General features: G+C 32.1%; 2 protein-coding genes across 2 annotated transcripts in view; one reads left to right on the top strand and one right to left on the bottom strand.

Moving 5' to 3' along the window:
• Nucleotides 1-7,567, bottom strand: part of LOC133189987 (sorting nexin-33-like) — a 31,879-nt gene extending 24,312 nt beyond the window's left edge. Inside the window, exons 1-2 of the mRNA XM_061325443.1 lie at nt 7,485-7,567; nt 1,988-2,083 (exon numbers count right to left, since the gene is read on the bottom strand). Of these exons, the coding sequence (XP_061181427.1) occupies nt 1,988-2,083; nt 7,485-7,496 (108 nt within the window). The 5' untranslated portion in view covers nt 7,497-7,567. The remainder of the gene's footprint in view (nt 1-1,987; nt 2,084-7,484) is intronic.
• Nucleotides 7,568-10,321: 2,754 nt separating this feature from the next.
• The window catches only part of LOC133189983 (transient receptor potential cation channel subfamily M member 1-like), a 56,136-nt gene continuing 46,502 nt past the window's right edge, over nt 10,322-19,955 (top strand). Inside the window, exons 1-2 of the mRNA XM_061325439.1 lie at nt 10,322-10,356; nt 19,123-19,310. Coding sequence (XP_061181423.1) covers nt 19,128-19,310 — 183 coding nt within the window. The 5' untranslated portion in view covers nt 10,322-10,356; nt 19,123-19,127. The remainder of the gene's footprint in view (nt 10,357-19,122; nt 19,311-19,955) is intronic.

Below are 19,955 nucleotides of genomic sequence, written 5' to 3'. Positions count from 1 at the left end.
TTCAATGGAAGGAAATATACTTGGAATAGCAGGAAACCAGTCTTGGTGAGGGGTTTGTAGGGATGCGCAATTTTATCGGTATACCGGTATATCACGATTTTTTATTGCGTGATACGTATCGTGATACGAAGACTAAAATACCGGTATTTGGTACATAACTATAAATATTCATTTGTTAGTTCAATCTATTGAATGACAATAACAGGAAGTGTTAAAATGTTGAAAACAGTTAAACAACTGCATCCAAACATTCTTTATATTAAATAAATAAATATTTAAACAGTAAAGTTATGTTTTTATAGCATATTTTTAGGAAATATTATGGAAATTCATATGAAATTGTAGTAAAAATTGTATGTAAAAATATCACGATTTATTGTGATATTTTTGGGAAAATATCGTGATATATCACCATACGAAATTTCTGCCAATACCCATCCCTAGAGGTTTGGGGGCCACCTCAGGCCCCCCAGCGGATCCAGGGCAAAGCCCTGGTGGGGGGGGGGAGCCCCCAGGCCAAAAACGAAAATTAGAATTTTTAACTAATTTTTCTTACCTCTCAGGTCAATAAAAAGTACCATGTTTTTTCACATTTTGGTCAATATCAATTATCAAATTTTACTTTATAAAGCCATTTAGAATTAAAGGTAAATACTTTTCCTGTATTTCAACAGATCTAACACAAATAAACGAGAATACAAAGTTTACATTTTCAGTCTGAGGAAATTCTGTTAGAATTCCTACATCTTGGCTACAATTAAAAATTAAGACTTTATTCGTTAGGTCTAAAAAATTTGACATTTTCAGTTTGAGGAAATACTGTAAGAATTCCTACGTCCTACGTCTCAGTCAGGATTAAACAATTAAGACTTTTATTTGTAAGGTACGGTCTTATTATATCGGCCTAGATATAAATAATTGCTGTTGTGTACATCTTGACCTAGCTTGTGCAGTGACAGTGAATATTTAAAAAAAAAAAACATTTATTTTCCTGTTCGACATTTTAGACCGGCCGTAGATACATGTACATGACGCTTCTGTCAATGAAGCCCCAAATTCTCAATAATCTTGATCATATCCTGTAAAGCTAAAGTTAAATCACAATTGTTGAGTTGTGAATTTTATATGAGGTTGGATTTATTCATTAAAAAATTATTCTTTAAACTTTATTCTCGCAAGTTGTAGACGTAGCCTTGTTGAGTAGTTGTAGTACCGTACTTATTGGATCAAATCAAACTTCGATGAAAAAGAGACCACTCAAGGAAGTTACTCTAGATCATTCAGATATTCATGATAAAAATCTACGGATTTCATGTATAACCTCAAAATCCCAGTGACGGAAATTTAATAGCCGGCAAAATTTCTCGTACAGGTGGTTAATTTTGTTGGTTGCCGGCTCTTATTGAAAACACTGCGAATTCTTACCTGTACTATGGTTGTGAAGGCTTCCCCTGCTCCAATTCTTACCTGTGCTATCATTGTGAGGGCTTCCCCTGCTCCAATTCTTACCTGTGCTATTGTTGTGATGGCGTCCCCTGCTCCAGTTCTTACCTGTGCTATGGTTGTAAGGGCTTCCCCTGCTCCAATTCTTATCTGTGCTATTGGTGTGAGGGCTTCCCCTGCTCCAGTTCTTACCTGTACTATTGTTGTGAGGGCTTCCTCGCTCCAATTCTTACCTGTGCTATGGTTGTGAGGGCTTCCCCTGCTCCAATTCTTACCTGTGCTATGGTTGTGAGGGCTTCCCCTGCTCCAATTCTTATTGTGCTATTGTTGTGAGGGCTTCCCCTGCTCCAATTCTCACCTGTGCTATGGTTGTGAGGGTCTCTCCAGCTGTAAACATTACTTGAGCTATTATTGTGAGCTTTCCCCAACTATTTTAGGGGTTCCCTGGCTTTAAATCTTACCTGTTCTACAAATTTATGGGTTTCTCCAGCTCTAAATCTTACCAGTGCTACAACTGTTAGGAATTCCTGGCTCTAAATCTTACCTGTGCTACAATTGTCAGGGTTTCCCCAGCAGCGAATGTCAGCTCACCATTATCAACATCTCCAGCAAAGTCATATAATCCCCGGGCATGTACAACCTACAAAAGTTATAGAAATGAAAAAGGGTCAGAAAATATATAAATAGACAGCATGTGAGCACAAAGATAGATCTTTACAAAGTTCATTAAATGAATGTGAAAATTTCCACTCAGAATCAAACACTAAAGGAAAGACTATTTCTATCACCTTTCTAGCTGTCAGCATGTTAAATCACTGGCAGATTCTGAGTGCAGCGCCATCCCTATTTCACTGCCAGCGATCACTGCCAAGCATTCAATGACCCTTACATTGAAACACCAAACTTTCAACTTTCTAAAAATTCTCTGGTGTCAAAGGTTATCTTTTTTACAATGATACAAGTATTTCTAATCATTTTTATCAAAGGATACAAGAGGTTAAAAAAACCTTCACAAATTTTCCTTAAGACTGACAGATGAACCATAATTCAATGTAAATGATGAAATATAACAGAGGCTGAGCCTTTTTATTCAGTGCCCTTTTCTACAAAAACATTATCTTTGTGGGGAAAATGCAGCCTCATTCTTCTCCATGCACAGACAAGATTATATCTCGTTCTATCAACAAGTATGTGATGTTGGAAACCTGATACAGGTATATTTTGATAGAATATCTGGTCAAAGGTGACCTGACAGAGAAACAAGGATATGTAAGGAGTAGATGTGATAGCTTTTCTGCTTCTGGAGCTACACAAAGGTTACATAAAAGGTTACAGGTTTTGTAATACTACAGAGGTGGCATCATCATCTTCTATGATGTTTATAACCTAAATTCAACTAATCTTATATATGTACATGTACTATCTTGTCAGTGGCTCAAAACACTAAGGAATGCACATATGATTCAAATAAAATTATTCATGCTTTGACAATATTTGCTTATAGTCAGTGCATGTAGATTTGTAGACCTTTTATACCTGTTGCACAAAAATTAATACAGAATAGAAAATGCTACCTTTGCTTTAGATCAAATTAATGACACTGATGTGAAGCAATTCAAAAGAAAATAAAAGAAACTTATATAAAGAAACAACCAATGATAGTCATAGGACTAGCAACTCAGCTTTAACCTCAGATCCTCCCTCTTTTAAAAAAAAAAAAAACAACTTTGTTTTACAGCATATCAATTTATTTGGAATAATTTGAAAATTGTCAATTGCTTTTATTAATAAATCTTAAAGAATTAGATAAAAATTTGGTTAAACAGAAGTGAAAATTATCAACAAATGACCTCAGTTGATTTACGTAAGCCTTGACAAAATAGAATTCAGAAGGAGCTGACAAGTAAAATGTACCATTATTACTTATTACTCATTACCTTGTTCTGTTAGTGATCTTTCAATTGGGGCTAGTGATTTTATTAATCACTGCTTCAAAAGTTGGTCACTAATTGCAAAAATATTTTTAAGGACATATGCAACGTACCTTACCTACTGATAATTTTTCAAGATATTATTGATTTAAGATTATAGTGCCATCAGATGTTCATCATGTTCATAGACAAAAAAATCAGCATGCATTACCAGGGTATTTAAAAAGATGAAAATTCTAGTATAATTCAAAGAAAAATACATGAAAATTAATAAACATATATAAATTCTAGATGTTTTGTTTATCCAAATTTGTTTAAGAAGAAGTGTACAACAGAATATATAGACATTAATACAATTGTATGAAGCACACAGTTCCTTTAAAGTATTGGAACTCTTCAACTCCAGTGAAAAAGACAAAGTTCAAACTAAGATGTCCTTAAGTGGGACTCTTAATATTTCTGCTGAATGAAGCAAAACTTAATCCAAAATATATTTTACAGAGAATGATACATCAAAAACAGCCCCTATAATATAAATCCTTTTAGCCTTGGTTTTTGATACCACACGTTTACAGACCTGTTTTAAGCCAGAAATTTATTATTATATAAATCTATATACAATGACACAACCTTAGTACATTGTACTTGACAACATAGAGAAGAAATGGATCAGAACTTCCTTTCTACAATAGAATATCTCAAGTACTACATGTGTACTATCCAATATTTTTTTTGGGAGGGGGATGAATTTCTTCACACATTCGTGCTCAGCCTACATGTGCATGTGTAACTTCTCACATGATCTACATGTACTTTCTATATCATCCTTCTCACATCAAGATAATTATTATTTTATCATTTACATGCAACTTGTGTGCATCTTTCACCCTAAATTTTGTCTTTTACTTTCTTACAAGCTCTTCATAAGATTTTTTTTAAAGGTGGGGACAGTGACAAATGATGACTGCCCCTAGATTTTGCTGATAAAAACTATTCGAAATCTGTAATGGAGCTAGGTGAACAAAAAGGTAGAGTTTACAATTACAGTAAAACTTGTCTAATTAGGACACTCTGGTTCTATAGAAATTGGCCAGATTAGACAACATTTTAAACAATTGAATTTACTGACAGGAACTTAAAAGTTTACACTGTACATGTACTAGGCAAGATTTCAGAATACACAACATCTGGATTAGACAAGTTTCACTGTACATGCTGTAAGCTTAAAGCAAGTGACCATTAATTTTACAGATTTCCATTTCAACCATTACAAACCCTTTGTAAGCTCTTACATTTTAAAATTTGTACCTATAATATTGCTTCAATACATGCTAGACAGGTAGACTCTGACTGTAGATGTTAATAAGTGAATATATATTCTTAATCACACATACAGTTATACCTCGTTATCTCAAACTCGATGGGACTGAGAAAAAACTTCAAGATATCTTAAGATTCAAGATATTGAGGTTAGAATACTTAAAGAATAAGTTGTTGGGACTTCCAGATCATTTCAACATATATCCATTATATTCAAGGTATAGGTGTTCAAAATACCTATAAGTTCAACTGTATTAAATTGTTTATTTCAGTCATCCTTTCCTAAGTATCTGGCATATAAGTGTAAACATATATACATGTACAACTACTCAGAGAGCAATACATGTAAATAACCTAACTATTATTTATTGACTTGCTTAAATAAGATACAAACAAAACATGTACGAAAACGTTATCAGCTACAGCCAAAACATGCAGCTATGTACCTATCTGATGAACTACAAGTATCTCCAAAAACTCTGCTGATATAAATCAGTTATTTGTTATTAGTAAAAACTGTCAATGTACATTGTGGTCATGATGGTAGGCAATGATCTTATGGTCACTATTCTAAGCTGAACTTCTGTGATGATCATTACTCCAAAGTCACACTCCCCAACTGTAATAATACTCATTAGGTACACACACTACAGTGACTAATAGATACATGGGTTTACTATTGTGCAGGTGAGTTTGATCAATGGATATCATAATTTTTATCTATCTCTGCAATAATTGGTAACTAGGTTAATCATACCAAAGCAACAATTTTCAGTTCTTTTGAATTAATTCTTGTCCTTCAATTTCTTTCTCAGCATAATATGTGAATTGCTCATTCTATTGTAAAACTGAAATAATTTTACTCTATCCTGTTTACGTCATAACATACTTCATATAATAGGTACTCACAATAGAATAAATTATCCATTGCAGAATTGATATTTTAACATTAATTACAAACATTCTGTTTATAAGGATTGTCTTTCTATGTAATTTCCTGATCATTTTATATAACTGTGGTTACTTAAATAGTGATAATGGAACACTAAACAGCTAAAATAATGACCAAAGTTGACGAAAACAAGCTGTAGATTTGTTTACACTGGATACAAAGAATGCACTTTCTTATAATCAAATGCAAAGGTGTACACTTTTAGGTGTACACTACCTTCATCCTAAACAGAGCATGTGTCTGTAAATGCACCAAAAATTCAAGAACATCTGAAAAAATGTGGAGATGGTAAAACTGAAGGATATTTTTTCTGCATTTGAGATTACCTCAAGTTTTTGATAGGTTGATTGCAGGGTATGGAGTATAGTAATTTACTCTTGTTCAGTGCATTTAATGGGATATATGAAAATGCATGTTATTTCTAAAATATTCAAAAACAAGTTGTTGGTAATTAAGTTTTGGAGATAAAAGTCAATACATGTATATTATGGAGTAAGACCAGATATTTAGATAGTCATTTATAGGTGGATATAAAATTAATGTTTTATTTGAAATTCTTTAATTTCTTTTTCTCTAAATATATTACTTTTTATAAATGGATCTACAGGGTTGTCCCTAAGAATTGAAATAGGAGGGAAATTTAGAAAGTAGAAGGGGGTTTGGGGGTCTTCCCCTAACAGAGGTTGAGGGGGAAAACCAGATTAACAGGGGGATTATATCATTATAGGTTGGGAAATTTCCCTGCCCCTGGGTCTTAGGGACAATTCTGTATCTAAGAAATTGTCCACAACAGCAACAAAAACAAAAAATCTCTTAAAGAAAGGATCCCCTCAACTGCTGTTGAAATTTTGACACCCATATTGAATATACTAAACTAAACCAAATTTCACTTGATTGTATTTAGGTGTAAACTATCTACATAGTGTGTACTAGCTAGCTATGGTGTAAACAAATCAAGCGCACCCAGAGTTCTGAAAAAATTCTTTAATTACACATACATGCAACTAATCAAACCTGTCACTTAAATGATATAGTTTGTAAGCTTTCAACAAATGAAAAGCACACAATATTTTTATTTTACTGTAATTAATATATCCAGTGAAATGGGGTGTTCAGGATTTGGGTTTTCTTTCTTTCTTTTTTTATTGTTGCTCAAAAATTTTTCAGTCATATATGTATTTTTTGAACAGTTATAGACCCCCTATTTTTCCTTTATTTTCTGGATCCACCCATTTTTTTTATGTGGATATAAAGTGAAGTTAACTCATTCCAGGTATGGAAACACCCTACAGTCTCCACAGCTTTGAAAATGTTGAAGAAACTTTACCCAAAGAGTGGAGCATGAAAACACTTGATGAAATTGAAAATTGTAAGTTAAGATCATTACTTTGCACCCTATACAAATACTTAGATATGCATATCAACCCACATAGACCATGTAGACGAAATAAATATCACAATACTGTCTCGTATCCCAAAGCTGACTGGTGATAAACCGATAGTGATACCAACAGCTAATCATAACAAAAATGTTATGGCCATTCTTTCTGTCAAGCTATAAACTATAATAAATATGTTAACATATACATCTTGAACATTTGGACACCTGTTTGACTGATTCACATGTGTCTCAGAACATGCTTGCTGTGATTAAGGGGGTGTCAGATATATCATATCAGTGTTTAAATCTAGGGGCGGTTATCTCACAAAAACTCAAAGAAGTATTCACAGTAAAAATTCATCCTACAAGATTGAAAAACCATAAAATCGAAGAGAAATAGTGTCAAAAGATATGCTGGTGAACCTATATCTGACGATATCTGTCGGTTTACACTTACCATATCCGCCATACTACTTCGTGTTGAAATTGAAAATCAGCGCCATCTGTAAACAAAGAACATTCGATAGGGGCGGTCACCAGTGATTTCGCAAGCAAAAAAGGTGTTTATTTTCTTGATTTATTTAACTTTTCATGTAATTTATTGGGTAAGCATGAGTTACTGGGCTTCATCTATCTAGTCATCAAACATAATGCTATATATAATTATTTTTATATTACTTTTCAGTTTTTTTTTTCTTTTTAAGGACATACGCAACGTACCTTACCTACTGATAATTTTTCAAGATATTCTTAATTCAAGATTATAATGCCATCAGATGTTCATAGACAAAAAATCAGCATGCATTACCAGGGGTTTTGAAAAGATATCATTTGATGAAAATTCTTGTATAATTTAAAGAAAAATATACAAAAATTACTAAACATATATTCTAGATGTTTTGTTTATCAAAACTTGTTTAAGAAGAAGTGTACAACAGCATATAAAGACATTAAAATGTAGCAGACAGTTCCTTTTAGTATTGGAACTCTTCAACTCCAGAGAAAAATACAATAAAGTTCAAACTACGTTGCGTATGTCCTTAATATATAAGGACCCATGCAGGCATAAAATGATTAATGAAAGTGAATCACTTTTAGAATCAGGCCATTCAAAATAAGAATCAATAAAATAATTTGTGTTGAGAAAGAGCATGTGCGGATCTAGGATCTTCAGGAAACACGTCAGCTTCGAACATAAAGTCATCAAGAGCAAATGTCTATAATATAGATACCCCTTCCATTCCACACCTTACCTCCTAAATAGGTTTTTGCGTTTGGTCAAGTTTTCTTCTTTTTTATGTCAAAAAACTTCTGATCCCCCCTTTTTTTAAGGGTTAATTTTCTAGTTATGGGTCCCTCTAAGAAAATTTTCTGGATCGATCCATGGAGAAAGGGGGGGGGGAGAGAGAGAGAGAGAGAGATTTATATTTCTATAATGAAAAATGGATAACTGCTGCAGTCAAACAAAGATTAAAAGATCAATACATTCAAACGTGGATTAGTGAAGTTCACAAATCTTCAAAAAGTTTACATTATAGAATTTTTAAAACCAATTTTGAGTACGAAAAATATTTAACGCTGTCATCATGTAAAATTAGAAAAAAAAATTGTTAAATTTAGAACCACAAACCATCGCCTTCCAATTGAACAGGTAGATGGAATGGGTATTCAAAGAAATGAAAGATTCTGTAGCTCCAAACTCCGTGAAATAAAAATATCTTCTTACAGGCACTCAGCAAATTTCTACCACAGATTTTGTTGTCTCTGACTTTCGGGGGGGGGGGGGGGTAAAATACAACGAAAAATGTTCATTTTATGACCAAACTCAAAGGACAAAAATTTACAAAATAAGTCAGATATATTTTAACTAATTGAGTCATAGTCAAACTCAAGTGAGATGTATATATTTAATTTTACATACGTCAAACATATTGAAAGATTTTGATCTTAAATCAATATTCATATTCGTGAGTATTTTAAAATCCGGCGATGTTTTAATGAATTCAATGAATAAAATTTTACATTTGCTTTTAAAAACGTTGTTATTAAGAGCATATAATTAATTGTGACTGGTAGAAGATCGAGTTATTAATCATTGATAACTAATTAATGAAGTATACTCTGCATACAAAAAAATAAAATAAATTAAAAAAAAATAAATAAAAAAATAAAAACATAGCAAATTTGCCAAACATAGGTAAAATGTAGGCGGGAATCGAGATTTAGCGCTCGCAGTTCTAACTGAAGAGTGTAGCATATAAAGTGAGCGGGGCGGGGGGGGGGGGGGGTCAGTCCAACCCCGTGCAACCACGTGCCTGAGTATCGGCTCTTTGATCCATGAATCATAAAGCATATCAATCAAGTAGAGTATGCCAATAAATACATCATTGTAATAAATTTCTCTTTAATGGGGAAGGGAAGACCGGGATGTCCCTCACTCTTTTTGCTCGATATTATTATGAGTTCAGTTATTGGAAGTTTATACCAGAAAAAAAATACTTGACGGCTTTTGTTATTAATTGAAGAATTTTACTGCATGATTTAGGAATACGATGTTGTTTTACTTGTACGAACATAGACCTAAAGTAGAATTTTAGGTCTATGGTACGAGCCACCTCTTTTATCAAAGAACTGATGATTTTTGCAGTCAGAACTTTCAGAATATCAAAGGCGGATCCGGGCGCCCCCCCCCCCCCGTTTGAATTTTTTAAAAACATTTTGTTTGTATTATCCTAAAATCAAGGGGGAAAAACACCTCTTATTTGTCAGAATTCGTCAGTTTTGGGGGGCTTTACCATGCATGGACCCGCTGGGGGCTTCAATGCAGCCCCTAGATCCCCTGCCTTCTACTGCGCCCCTAGTCCGAAATATCTGACGTTTTCCAGGCTTTTTTTACGATTTTGATATTTTACGTGCCAGGAAAATATCAAAATCGTGAAAAAAGCCTGGAAAACGTCAGATATTTCGGACTACTGCGCCCCCCACCCCCCGTTATGAAATTCCTGGATCCGCCGCTAATTATCGTTGCAAACTAAATTTTATACCTTTTGTCTTTCACCACTGTTTACTTATAACGCATTTTTCTCAACTGTTTTTCGCTCAATAATCGTAGTACTTTCATTGTGTTTTATCACTTTCCATCCGTATCATTAAATCACATACAATATTTGATCGGGCACGTTATTCTTCATAATGAAAGACAACAGACAAAATATTCATTTCATGATGGATCATCATCATTGACACTAAAATTCTTTTTTGCATATTAACATGACAAGGACAGCCCAATACATTGTTTACACGGTCATGAAAACAGTTTGGTTTTACTGGTAAGTGAACGTAATTATATCTGGAAAGAAATCAGGTTGTCGGTGTAAGAAAATGAATGTGCGCAATATTTTTTAAATCAAGCGCAATCTATTTAAATTGCAACTGACAGACTGATGCAGCCAACCATTCAGTATTAATGAACATGATTTCCATGTGTATATTTCATAAGGTAACAACGCTGTAGACAGGTATGGTACTGTTCAATCTTTAAATTAAGCCGTTTTAGTACCTGTGTTTTCTTTCATAACATGTTGCTTGATTTAGCATCTTTAACATTGATTACAACAACTTGGGCATTTTATTTTTCACTTTTTTAGTGATGGGATTAGTAAAAAATTTTCTTTTTTCTTTTTTGACTAGCTGTAGCTAATTTACCAAAAGAATGCTGCGAGCTTGAAAGCTTCAGTGACAGTATTTTATAAAGTTCTATAAAATCACTATAAACAAGAGAACAAGTAACCATGCAGTTCAGGTCTGTTTTCTGAATTGATATTATTGATTTTTTCCCACCATTTTAGTTTACCTGTTTAAGAAGGAATTTCTTCCATGTAAAGAAGGAAAGTGAGAATTTCCCTGTGTGGAATTTTGACTTTGATACAGAAGAAAGAAAGGATTATAGGTAGAATATTATGGAAAAAATGTTACACAGTCTAGCTGGAATAGATTTATGTGGATGTACCTGATCACTTACAGCTAATTAAGTTGTTTGTTAATATAATCCAGATCATAATTCTTATCCGTAGTAGCTATGATTTATATTGTACATTTTTCATTTAAAAGAAAAACTAACAAAAAAAAAAGAAAAAAAGAAAAGAAAAATGAAAATAAACAGAAATAAAAAGAGAAATTAATCATTAAGGAGAAATAAGTAAAAAGGAAGTAAGACAGTGATTTATTTATATTTAAGGAAGAAAAACATATTTTATAATAATCATTTCAGCTAATAAATTTAAACTAATTCAAAGTCCTTACTAAAGAAATTTTGAGCACTGCTCAGTGTGCTGGTCTGTAGGACCTGCCAGTCAAAGAAAACTACAGACATCCTGGAAAATTAATAGGCCCCTCCACATTTACATTTATGGATATTTTAAAAAGTGTTCCTTATCATAAAAAATGATTTAACTGAAATTCAATTGTCAGTTGCAACTTCTCAGGCCACTATCTATCTAATGAGATTGTGAACAAGTGTATCACCAAGTGCAGTTAGAGTACTATGAAGTCAATTTTTGTTTCATTGTTTTCTTGATATGAAGAAACCCTCAAATTCACATCCTCCACAAAATGTTTAAATTTCAAATTAAATATTGTATATTGTTTATTCTTCATTCATGAAAAAAATCCCCCTAACCTAATTTTTTTCGTCCAACCATGAAAATAACTTTAATAAGGGATTTTAATTTTTACAGCATTTAGCTTTTGAAGAGTGCTGTTATGAATATTTAAATGGCTCTGAATGAATAATCTGCACTTGAAAAGAGAAATCTGTGGACTGTGGGATTTAGCTAATTTTTAATTTTACTTGCCCCAGCAGATTTAATTGGCCCTTGGCCCTGGAACTGTGGGTTTGGTAAAAGATTGTGTTTAGAAATCTATAAATATATACTAGTCTTGTACATATGTACAGTACCAACCAGACCCAACCTGACACAAAGCAGTCCCAGAGCAGTCCCGGGGACTGCTTTCTGGGACTGCTCTGGGACTGCTAAAGCAGTCCCAGAGCAGTCCCACAGCGGTCCCAGCGGTCCCAGAAAGCAGTCCCAGCAGTCCCAGAAAGCAGTCCCAGCAGTCCCAGTGGGCGGGGTTAATTAATTTAATGGGCGGAGCTTACTCAGAATGAGATTACCAATAAACAATGTAACTATAAAAGGCAGTTGAAATTGATGATCCATTTCTTTCTGAGCAGTATCAATTTTCATGCGACAGTCATTTTTTAACTGTTAAGAAAATCACACTACGCATATAGAAACAAATAATAAATATTGAACAAAGAAGACGTTCACACCTATAAATAACATGAATATTTAAACACAGTTTTGTGGTATATTAATTTTTCACCAAATACATCAATTTCTAAATTACTGTGAATGATATTGGTTTCCATATTTATTTATTTTTTTTATTTATTTATTTATTTATTTTTTTGTAGATAATTAAGCTTGAGCTATTTATTTTCTATCAAAACTAGCTTTAAATAGGCCTTATAATTATAGAGCAAGGCCGATTTCCATACTATACTCTGAATGCAGTTTTCTTAAGTACTGGAGCTTTTGAAAAATTCTTTGTGTATTATATTTCAGTCATGATTATTTTCACTGACTTGCCAATTTAATTATTGTTAAATTATCTATGTAACAGAAAACAATAATACTTTTATTATATAAACGTTTGAGTGTACATCTGTAAATCACGCGAATGGAAACCTCAGATTATGTTCAAAATTAATTAATCCCGAAATAAATTTATACACATTTATTGAAACGAAGATTTTTTGCAGTACATGGATTGAAATTAGTGTCATTGTTGACCAGCATGTTCAGTGATGTGTAACACTGATACCCAAATAACATGCATTGACTTTCTGCTAATCATGCCCAAAGGCGATTGAAACTTCAGGTGTTGACACCATTTTATACATTTGTATTGCTTTTTATTAATCGGCCAGGAAAACACAAACAAAACAAATAAGAAATAAGTCACAATTCCGAATATTTTAAAATGTTTATAAATTTACTCTTTTAATTACTTGTTTATAAATCAAAAACAAAATAATAAATAAATCCCCCAATAATTGTTCACAAATATAATGTTTTAAATGACTGAAGAATGGTAGAATAATTTTATTTCATGGTCATTTAATAAATTATTAGGTTTTATTTGAGGGCGGTAAAAAATAGCATGGAATGCTCTTTTTTAACATGCATATGGTTTTAGCTTTTTCAATTTAAAAAAAAAATCCAGTACAGTACGTCCCTCTGAATGTCTTATTGTAATGACAAGTATGTTTGTTTTTTTGTTTGTTTTTAAATAGTGCTAATGCAAACTTTGAGTACATTCCGTAACTTGACAGCATTAATTAATTAAATAGGCCTCGATATTTTTTTTTTCAAACACCTGTATTAAAGTTTTAATTAGCATTAATTAATTAAATAGGCCTAGATATATTTTTTTCAAACACCTGTATTAAAGTTTAATTTAAAGGATAAAAGTCATCTCCTGACTTCCCTTTTAACTACTTTCATTTTTAAAATTAATTCTAGACTACAATTGTGTAAATTTACAGCCCCTGAAGACATTTAGTAATTACATGTATATCTATCTCTACTTATTAAAATGTAAAAAAATCCTTGTTTTTTTTTTTATTCTTTATCTTAAACACCTCTCTGCTGAAAGTAAACAAAACAACAACAGGGAGCCTGCATATTCAGAATACACAAGGGGCGGAGCTATCATGTCACTCAGAACCTTTTTCATGCACGAGTGAACAAAGCAGTCCCAGAAAGCAGTCCCAGGGACTGCTGGGTCTGCTTACTAGAGCAGTCCCACAGCGGTCCCAGAGCAGTCCCACAGCAGTCCCAGAGCGGTCCCAAAGCAGTCCCGGGGACTACTTTCTGGGACTGCTTAGGTGTCAGGTTGGGTCTGGTTGGTACTGTACATGTATTTCATATCAATTTCATGATTGTGTGACCTTGAAAAATGAAAATCCAATTCAAAAAAGTTTCATTAACTAAATATTTTTGTAATTGAATACTGTATATTATAGGTAAAATCTTAAGTTGAGTGCAATGTCAAGAGTTTTCAATGTGATATTCAGATACATGTATATCTTAAAAAAATACCGGGTACTTGAATTTTAGATATATTTTTTTAACATGTATACTGTAAGCTCCCCACGGATGGCCTTTCATAAATGGGGATTACAAAATATAACATTATACTGTACACACACAAGTACGGTGGTACTTCAGTCTTGGTTAACTTCAGTATTGTAAACAGAACGAGAGTTTCTCAAAGGTAACAATAATAATTTATTTATAAGAACATTTCAGCAATAACAACATCAGGTATAAAACAAGAGTTTGGTCGGTGGCGTCTACCGTACAGGGCTATGGTAAAAGGGGGCGGGGCACCAAGGTGACCGTCAACTCAAATATTAAATAGTAATTAATAATAATGTTTTCAAATAATTGATAGGTGTCCAGTGTGTTGGGAGATAATTGTCTTAATTAATTCTCACCTAAAACTGGTTGATGGAAAGCTGGAATTTGAATTTAGCGCTAAGGGAACTTAGACAAGATTATCTGCCATTATTGGCTGATCGACTCATATATATAGACTTTCTGAGATACCACGTGATAGGGCTTAACCAATGAAATAACTGTACGGTGACACTCGACCAATCGTGGCAATGTACGGCACCGCACAACATGAGATTTGCCGTACAGTGCCAAACAAGTTTGCCGTACAAAAAGAATAAATAATTAAAAACAAGCTGTGATTTAACAAATACACATGGATTAAATTAATATGACTATGCTGGATGTTGTCCTAATCTGTAAGTAAATATTCAGTTCCTAGAAATATGTATAATTGTCATATAAACATTGAATCGTATAGCAGACGATGTCAACTAAGTACTTTCAAATACGAGTACAATGAAAAGCTATTAAATGTACAAATGACTGCCTGATTATAATAAACAGTTTGTAACAATTATTCTAGCAATAATTTGAGTTATTTCAAATAATAAGCAATCAATAAAATCACAGAGATACAAAATGCGAAACTCTGGCTAGTATGTACGTCACATCAACAAAGATGGCAGCGGGTTGCATACAAGAGTATCCAGAACAAATAAATCGCGCTATTACAGTTCTTTAAGATTATAACATCTCACCCCCAGTTCATGAATAATGACAAGAAAACATGTAGTTTTAAAAGGTATGTTACCGAATTCATGAGATACAGAATTAAATTAGAAAATAGATTATTCACATATCAGCATGTGCTATAAATAGAATAAATACATAACATGTTTTTAAAAACAGAAACTGTCTTACAAACAATTGAAATAATGTTTCTGCAAAGATGCAATCATAAAATACACAATAGAATACAGTACAATGGCAGAGCTGAATGTTATCAAAATTATGTATATTACATTACGTTAGGTCTTACAATACCATACATAGATGTAGATTGTATTCTTAAAGATGTTAAGCAAAATGAAAATGAATAGCTTAAACCCATTTATAAATTTGTCTAAAAAATACAAAAGTTTGAAATAATTTGAAAGCTACAGATTGTTGTTTTTTAATCACATTTCGATTAATAAAAGGATTAAACTTTGTTTGGTATTATTTACCATCTTGTAGGCATCGAGGCATGGATAACTGTTACCTTCATATTCTAATAAATTAGTGCCAATCAATCTTCTATGATTGGCTTTATTATTTCAATAACTTTTGTTAATATTTGCTTTGAGATACACCATATGCTTGTTCACTATTATTACTGAAAAAGCAGAAAATTAATATTCGCTGGCGATTAAATTTCATTTATTTCATTGTTAACAATTGTCAAACAAAGTTATATCCCACACAAAATTTTTATATGACTATTATACATTGAATAGAGTTACTTTTAAAACAATGAAATTTAATGCCAACAAAACCTTTTTAGATGATAAATCAACGAAATTTTGTCCCAACGAAAATTTCTGCTTCTACAATATACCTTGGGATATCTTACCATTTTGTATCTGTTGTCAATTTTGGTTAAAGCAATTTTGATATAATTTTGGTAAAAGAATTAACTAAAGAAGCTCATTCAAGCTTATTTAAAAAGCAAATTTTAAGCTATAACTTTAATAGCACTTAGAGCTATGAGGCTTAAGTTTGACACTGTCCTAAATCTTTTTCAATAAGCACTATAAATAGGACAAGCAAAGTCATTCATCTCTATTCTACATGGAAGAAAATTTACAAAAAAATTATTGTATGAAGTTAACCCTAGGAGAAGGGAAATAGTTTCCTGCCAAGGGGAACAATAAATTTACTATTTCGGAGTATTTCCCGAGTTCCCATTTCAGAACTGTTTTATTATACCGAAACAATCTAAAAAGATTTATTAAACCAGATACTCAGATATTTTTAGACAATATAGAGGCATTCACATAAACACAAATGTAACTAAAATTTTGCTAGATATCTAATGCATTAACAGGTCTAGGCGGCCTCTGTTTTTGGAGGATAGATTTTATCCTCTGAAAACAGAGGATAGCGGTCTTGCCACCTACCGGAATTTTCAAAACTAAGGGCAGTTAACTCTTAACCAAACAAATAACAGCAACTCTTGCATTTATGAACTGTACACTGATTTCGAAATCAAAACAAATAAAAGGTACAATTTCATATGATGATGGATAAGTCCAGATATTAAATCAATATATTTTTGTAATTGCCATCAATCAGTTATTTGGTATACCGCATGGAAAACAAATGTTGCACTTACCTGCCTCTGATTGAGGTTAATACATGTAATATAACCACGCTGATTTTCCAGTACCGTAATTATGTGATAAGCAGTTTAGAAATTTTTATAAACAGTTTTTTTTTGTTGAAAAAATAAGTTTATTCATTTATTATTTCTTTCGTTAATAATTCTTAAGCGCATCACTTTGTAATATTTTATTTTTTATGCATACACATGGCTATATGAATATGTTATTTTCTTAGTAAACATGTCAAAATTATTTATTTTATTTACTTATGCTATTCAAATTATTTATTTATTTTTATAATTATTCATTCAATCCATTTATACTTTTATTTGCTTAAATTATAAGGCAGAGTATATTTTGCATTTTAAATACGCTTAAAATGCGTTTCCTCTTGTGTTTCCTTTTTTTGAATTAAAAGAAAATATAAAAGAAATATTAAAATCCTTTTTTATTTGTCTGAAAAGGGAAAAATCATAAAAAATAAAACAAAATAACAAGAAATATTCAGTAATAATTGAGTGCAAAAAGTGCTAACTTTGAAAATACATGTAAATTACAAAATATCTAGACATAGAATCTCAAATCGCCACATACAATCGATAGTTTAATGTTTGAACTTTTATTTGCATGCACTCTGGTGCTTGCACTTTTTGATTAAAGGTAGGCATGAGGTGTTTGAAAATTACCTGTGTTATCCTCTGAAATCGGAGGTTAACTATCCCGCAATGCAACATGGTTTCCATATATGGTAAAAATTTTGGATGCCATATTGAATTTAGCTATCCTCCAAAAACGGAGGCCGCCCAGACCTGATTAATATTGAGGAAAATAACATGTTTATGCAGTGATTTTTCTACATTTTTTAAAAGGGGCCTGGGCCTTTACAATTGGGAAAAATCATCGACATTTGTGTAAAATTGGGAAAAATCAATAAGATTGAAATAAACCTTAATTGACAGGTGAAATAAAATATATAAGTAAATGTAACATCATTTATTCACAATATTTACTACAAAATAACAAATTAGACACAGTTCTACATTTTTAACTTTTTTTTAATCTTTGAAAGTTGTCATTAGTTGTGACCGTCCTATATTTCAATTCTTTTTTTTTTTTTTTTGCCATAATGGTAGACATAAAAAAAAATCCTACTCATAATAGCCCTTGAAGATGATATAATCTGACATGATTTAAAACAAATCATTTTTCTTCTAGCTTTCTAAATCACCCTAATCATTGTGCTGCAATATTAGTTGCATCTGCCGGATGTAGAAACAGTTTGATTTTCATGGAATCAGGGATGCTTTTTGTAGAACTACTAGTTCTTGGATTTACAAATAAAGCTTTGTTTCGCCTGTTCACATGCATCTTACACTTTTTCTTACGATGTATTTAGTTTGACGTTTGACATGATCCATGTGTTTTTCTATGTCTTGTAAACGCACAAAATGATCTGCTGTTTTTCACTATTATTTTAAGAGTATGAATGACCGAGAGCAATAGCGTTCCAATTTATATAAGTCCTACATAAAAAATTCAATATAGTAAAATCAATAACGGTTTTTCTGGGGGGGGAAAGCAACTGAAATTGGGAAAATATCGGTAATTTTTGATAGGGGAAAGGGCCGATATTCGGACCTAAATTGGGTGTAGAAAAATCACTGTTATGAAATAAAATAGTTTCAAAAATATTTTAAAGAATTATCTTGCTTATCATTTTGCTACAATTCCAGTATGATTTTGACATTGCATGTCGAAAATAATGTTTTGACATCATAGTTAATTGCTAATAACATTACATCACAGACTCGAGATTCCTTGAACGCTCAGCCCACAGAGCATTTTGATTGGTTAAAAATATTAATGAATATTAATGAGGGAGTAGTCTCAGGGAGTAGCTCTGATTTTACAGGGAGTAGTCCTCAGATGATGGAAGTATTGCATTCTTAGGGAAATAGACAGTTTTATGGTATTTATTTTATATAGAGTAATAACAGTAGAGGTATAATAATAATTGTTATAACTTACAAACACAAAAAACATACTGATTGAAAAATTTTAATACTATGAAAAAAAAAAAATCGGAACAGGCCATTCTGATTCTGATGTTACACAATAAAAGTATTACTTGTATTTCACTTTAAACAGCAAATTTCAAAAATGGATTAAGCAGCTAGAATATCATTTGGTACCTTTTACGGGCAAAACCTAGGAAGCATTTAGCCTTATATATTTTTATAGATTATTCCTTTTGTGTAAATTATAGACACAATGGACATGGAAGAAGATATAGAAGAATATCCTAATATTGAAGTGGACCCACAATATGTCACCGTATCCAGCGTGGCGTCTTATGTCAGTACAGACTCGGCAGATGACCTTGACTGGTTACAAACCTCCAAACTTACAGGGGGAATAATCAAGTTTCTGTTTGATGGATCCACAGAGGAAAAGGTCAGTTTGTCAAAATTACTGTAGATAAACAAGATGTAAATATTAACAAGAGAAGGTTGTTTTAGACACTTAGCTAAGTTTTAAAAATTGTCTTTATGAAATGAAATATTTTAAGCATGTATGCACCATGTTCTACAATGGAAAAATGTAAAACGTATATATATTAATTATATGTTAAACAAATACAACACTACAATCTCATTAACAATTTCATGGGGAATAACATGAAGTTTGTATTTTGATATGTAGTGAAGTGTACCTTACATAAGAACTTTACGAAAATTAACAATGCATCAACCTATCTTCGGAATCAAACTGTATAAAGATTTTTGTAAAGTTCTGGGCTTAAGATGAGTCTTTCAACCTACCTGTATTTAAGGCATCGATGATATCTAAGGCATATTCTGAAAATTAATGTACTAAACAACTTAAATAATCTCCATTTTTTTGCCAGAAAAAAATTATTTACTGGTATTTCAACACTCTGTTGTAAAAACGTTTTAAGTATAAGAGGGATTGATCTAAACAGTACATGTAATTTTGACAAGACTAATATATAGTCCATTAAAGAATTAAAAAAGGTATTGAATCAGAGGATCATGTAATCCATAAAATAGTGTATATTTAATGAAATTATTTAAAACC

The sequence above is a fragment of the Saccostrea echinata genome, unplaced genomic scaffold (genome assembly GCF_033153115.1).
Source record: "Saccostrea echinata isolate AGI-Se365-2 ecotype Australia unplaced genomic scaffold, CSIRO_AGI_Sech_v1 ptg000020l, whole genome shotgun sequence".
Taxonomy (NCBI): Eukaryota; Metazoa; Mollusca; class Bivalvia; order Ostreida; family Ostreidae; genus Saccostrea; species Saccostrea echinata.
The sequence above is the reverse complement of the archived record's forward strand: the minus strand, read 5'-3'. Positions and strand labels throughout refer to the sequence as shown.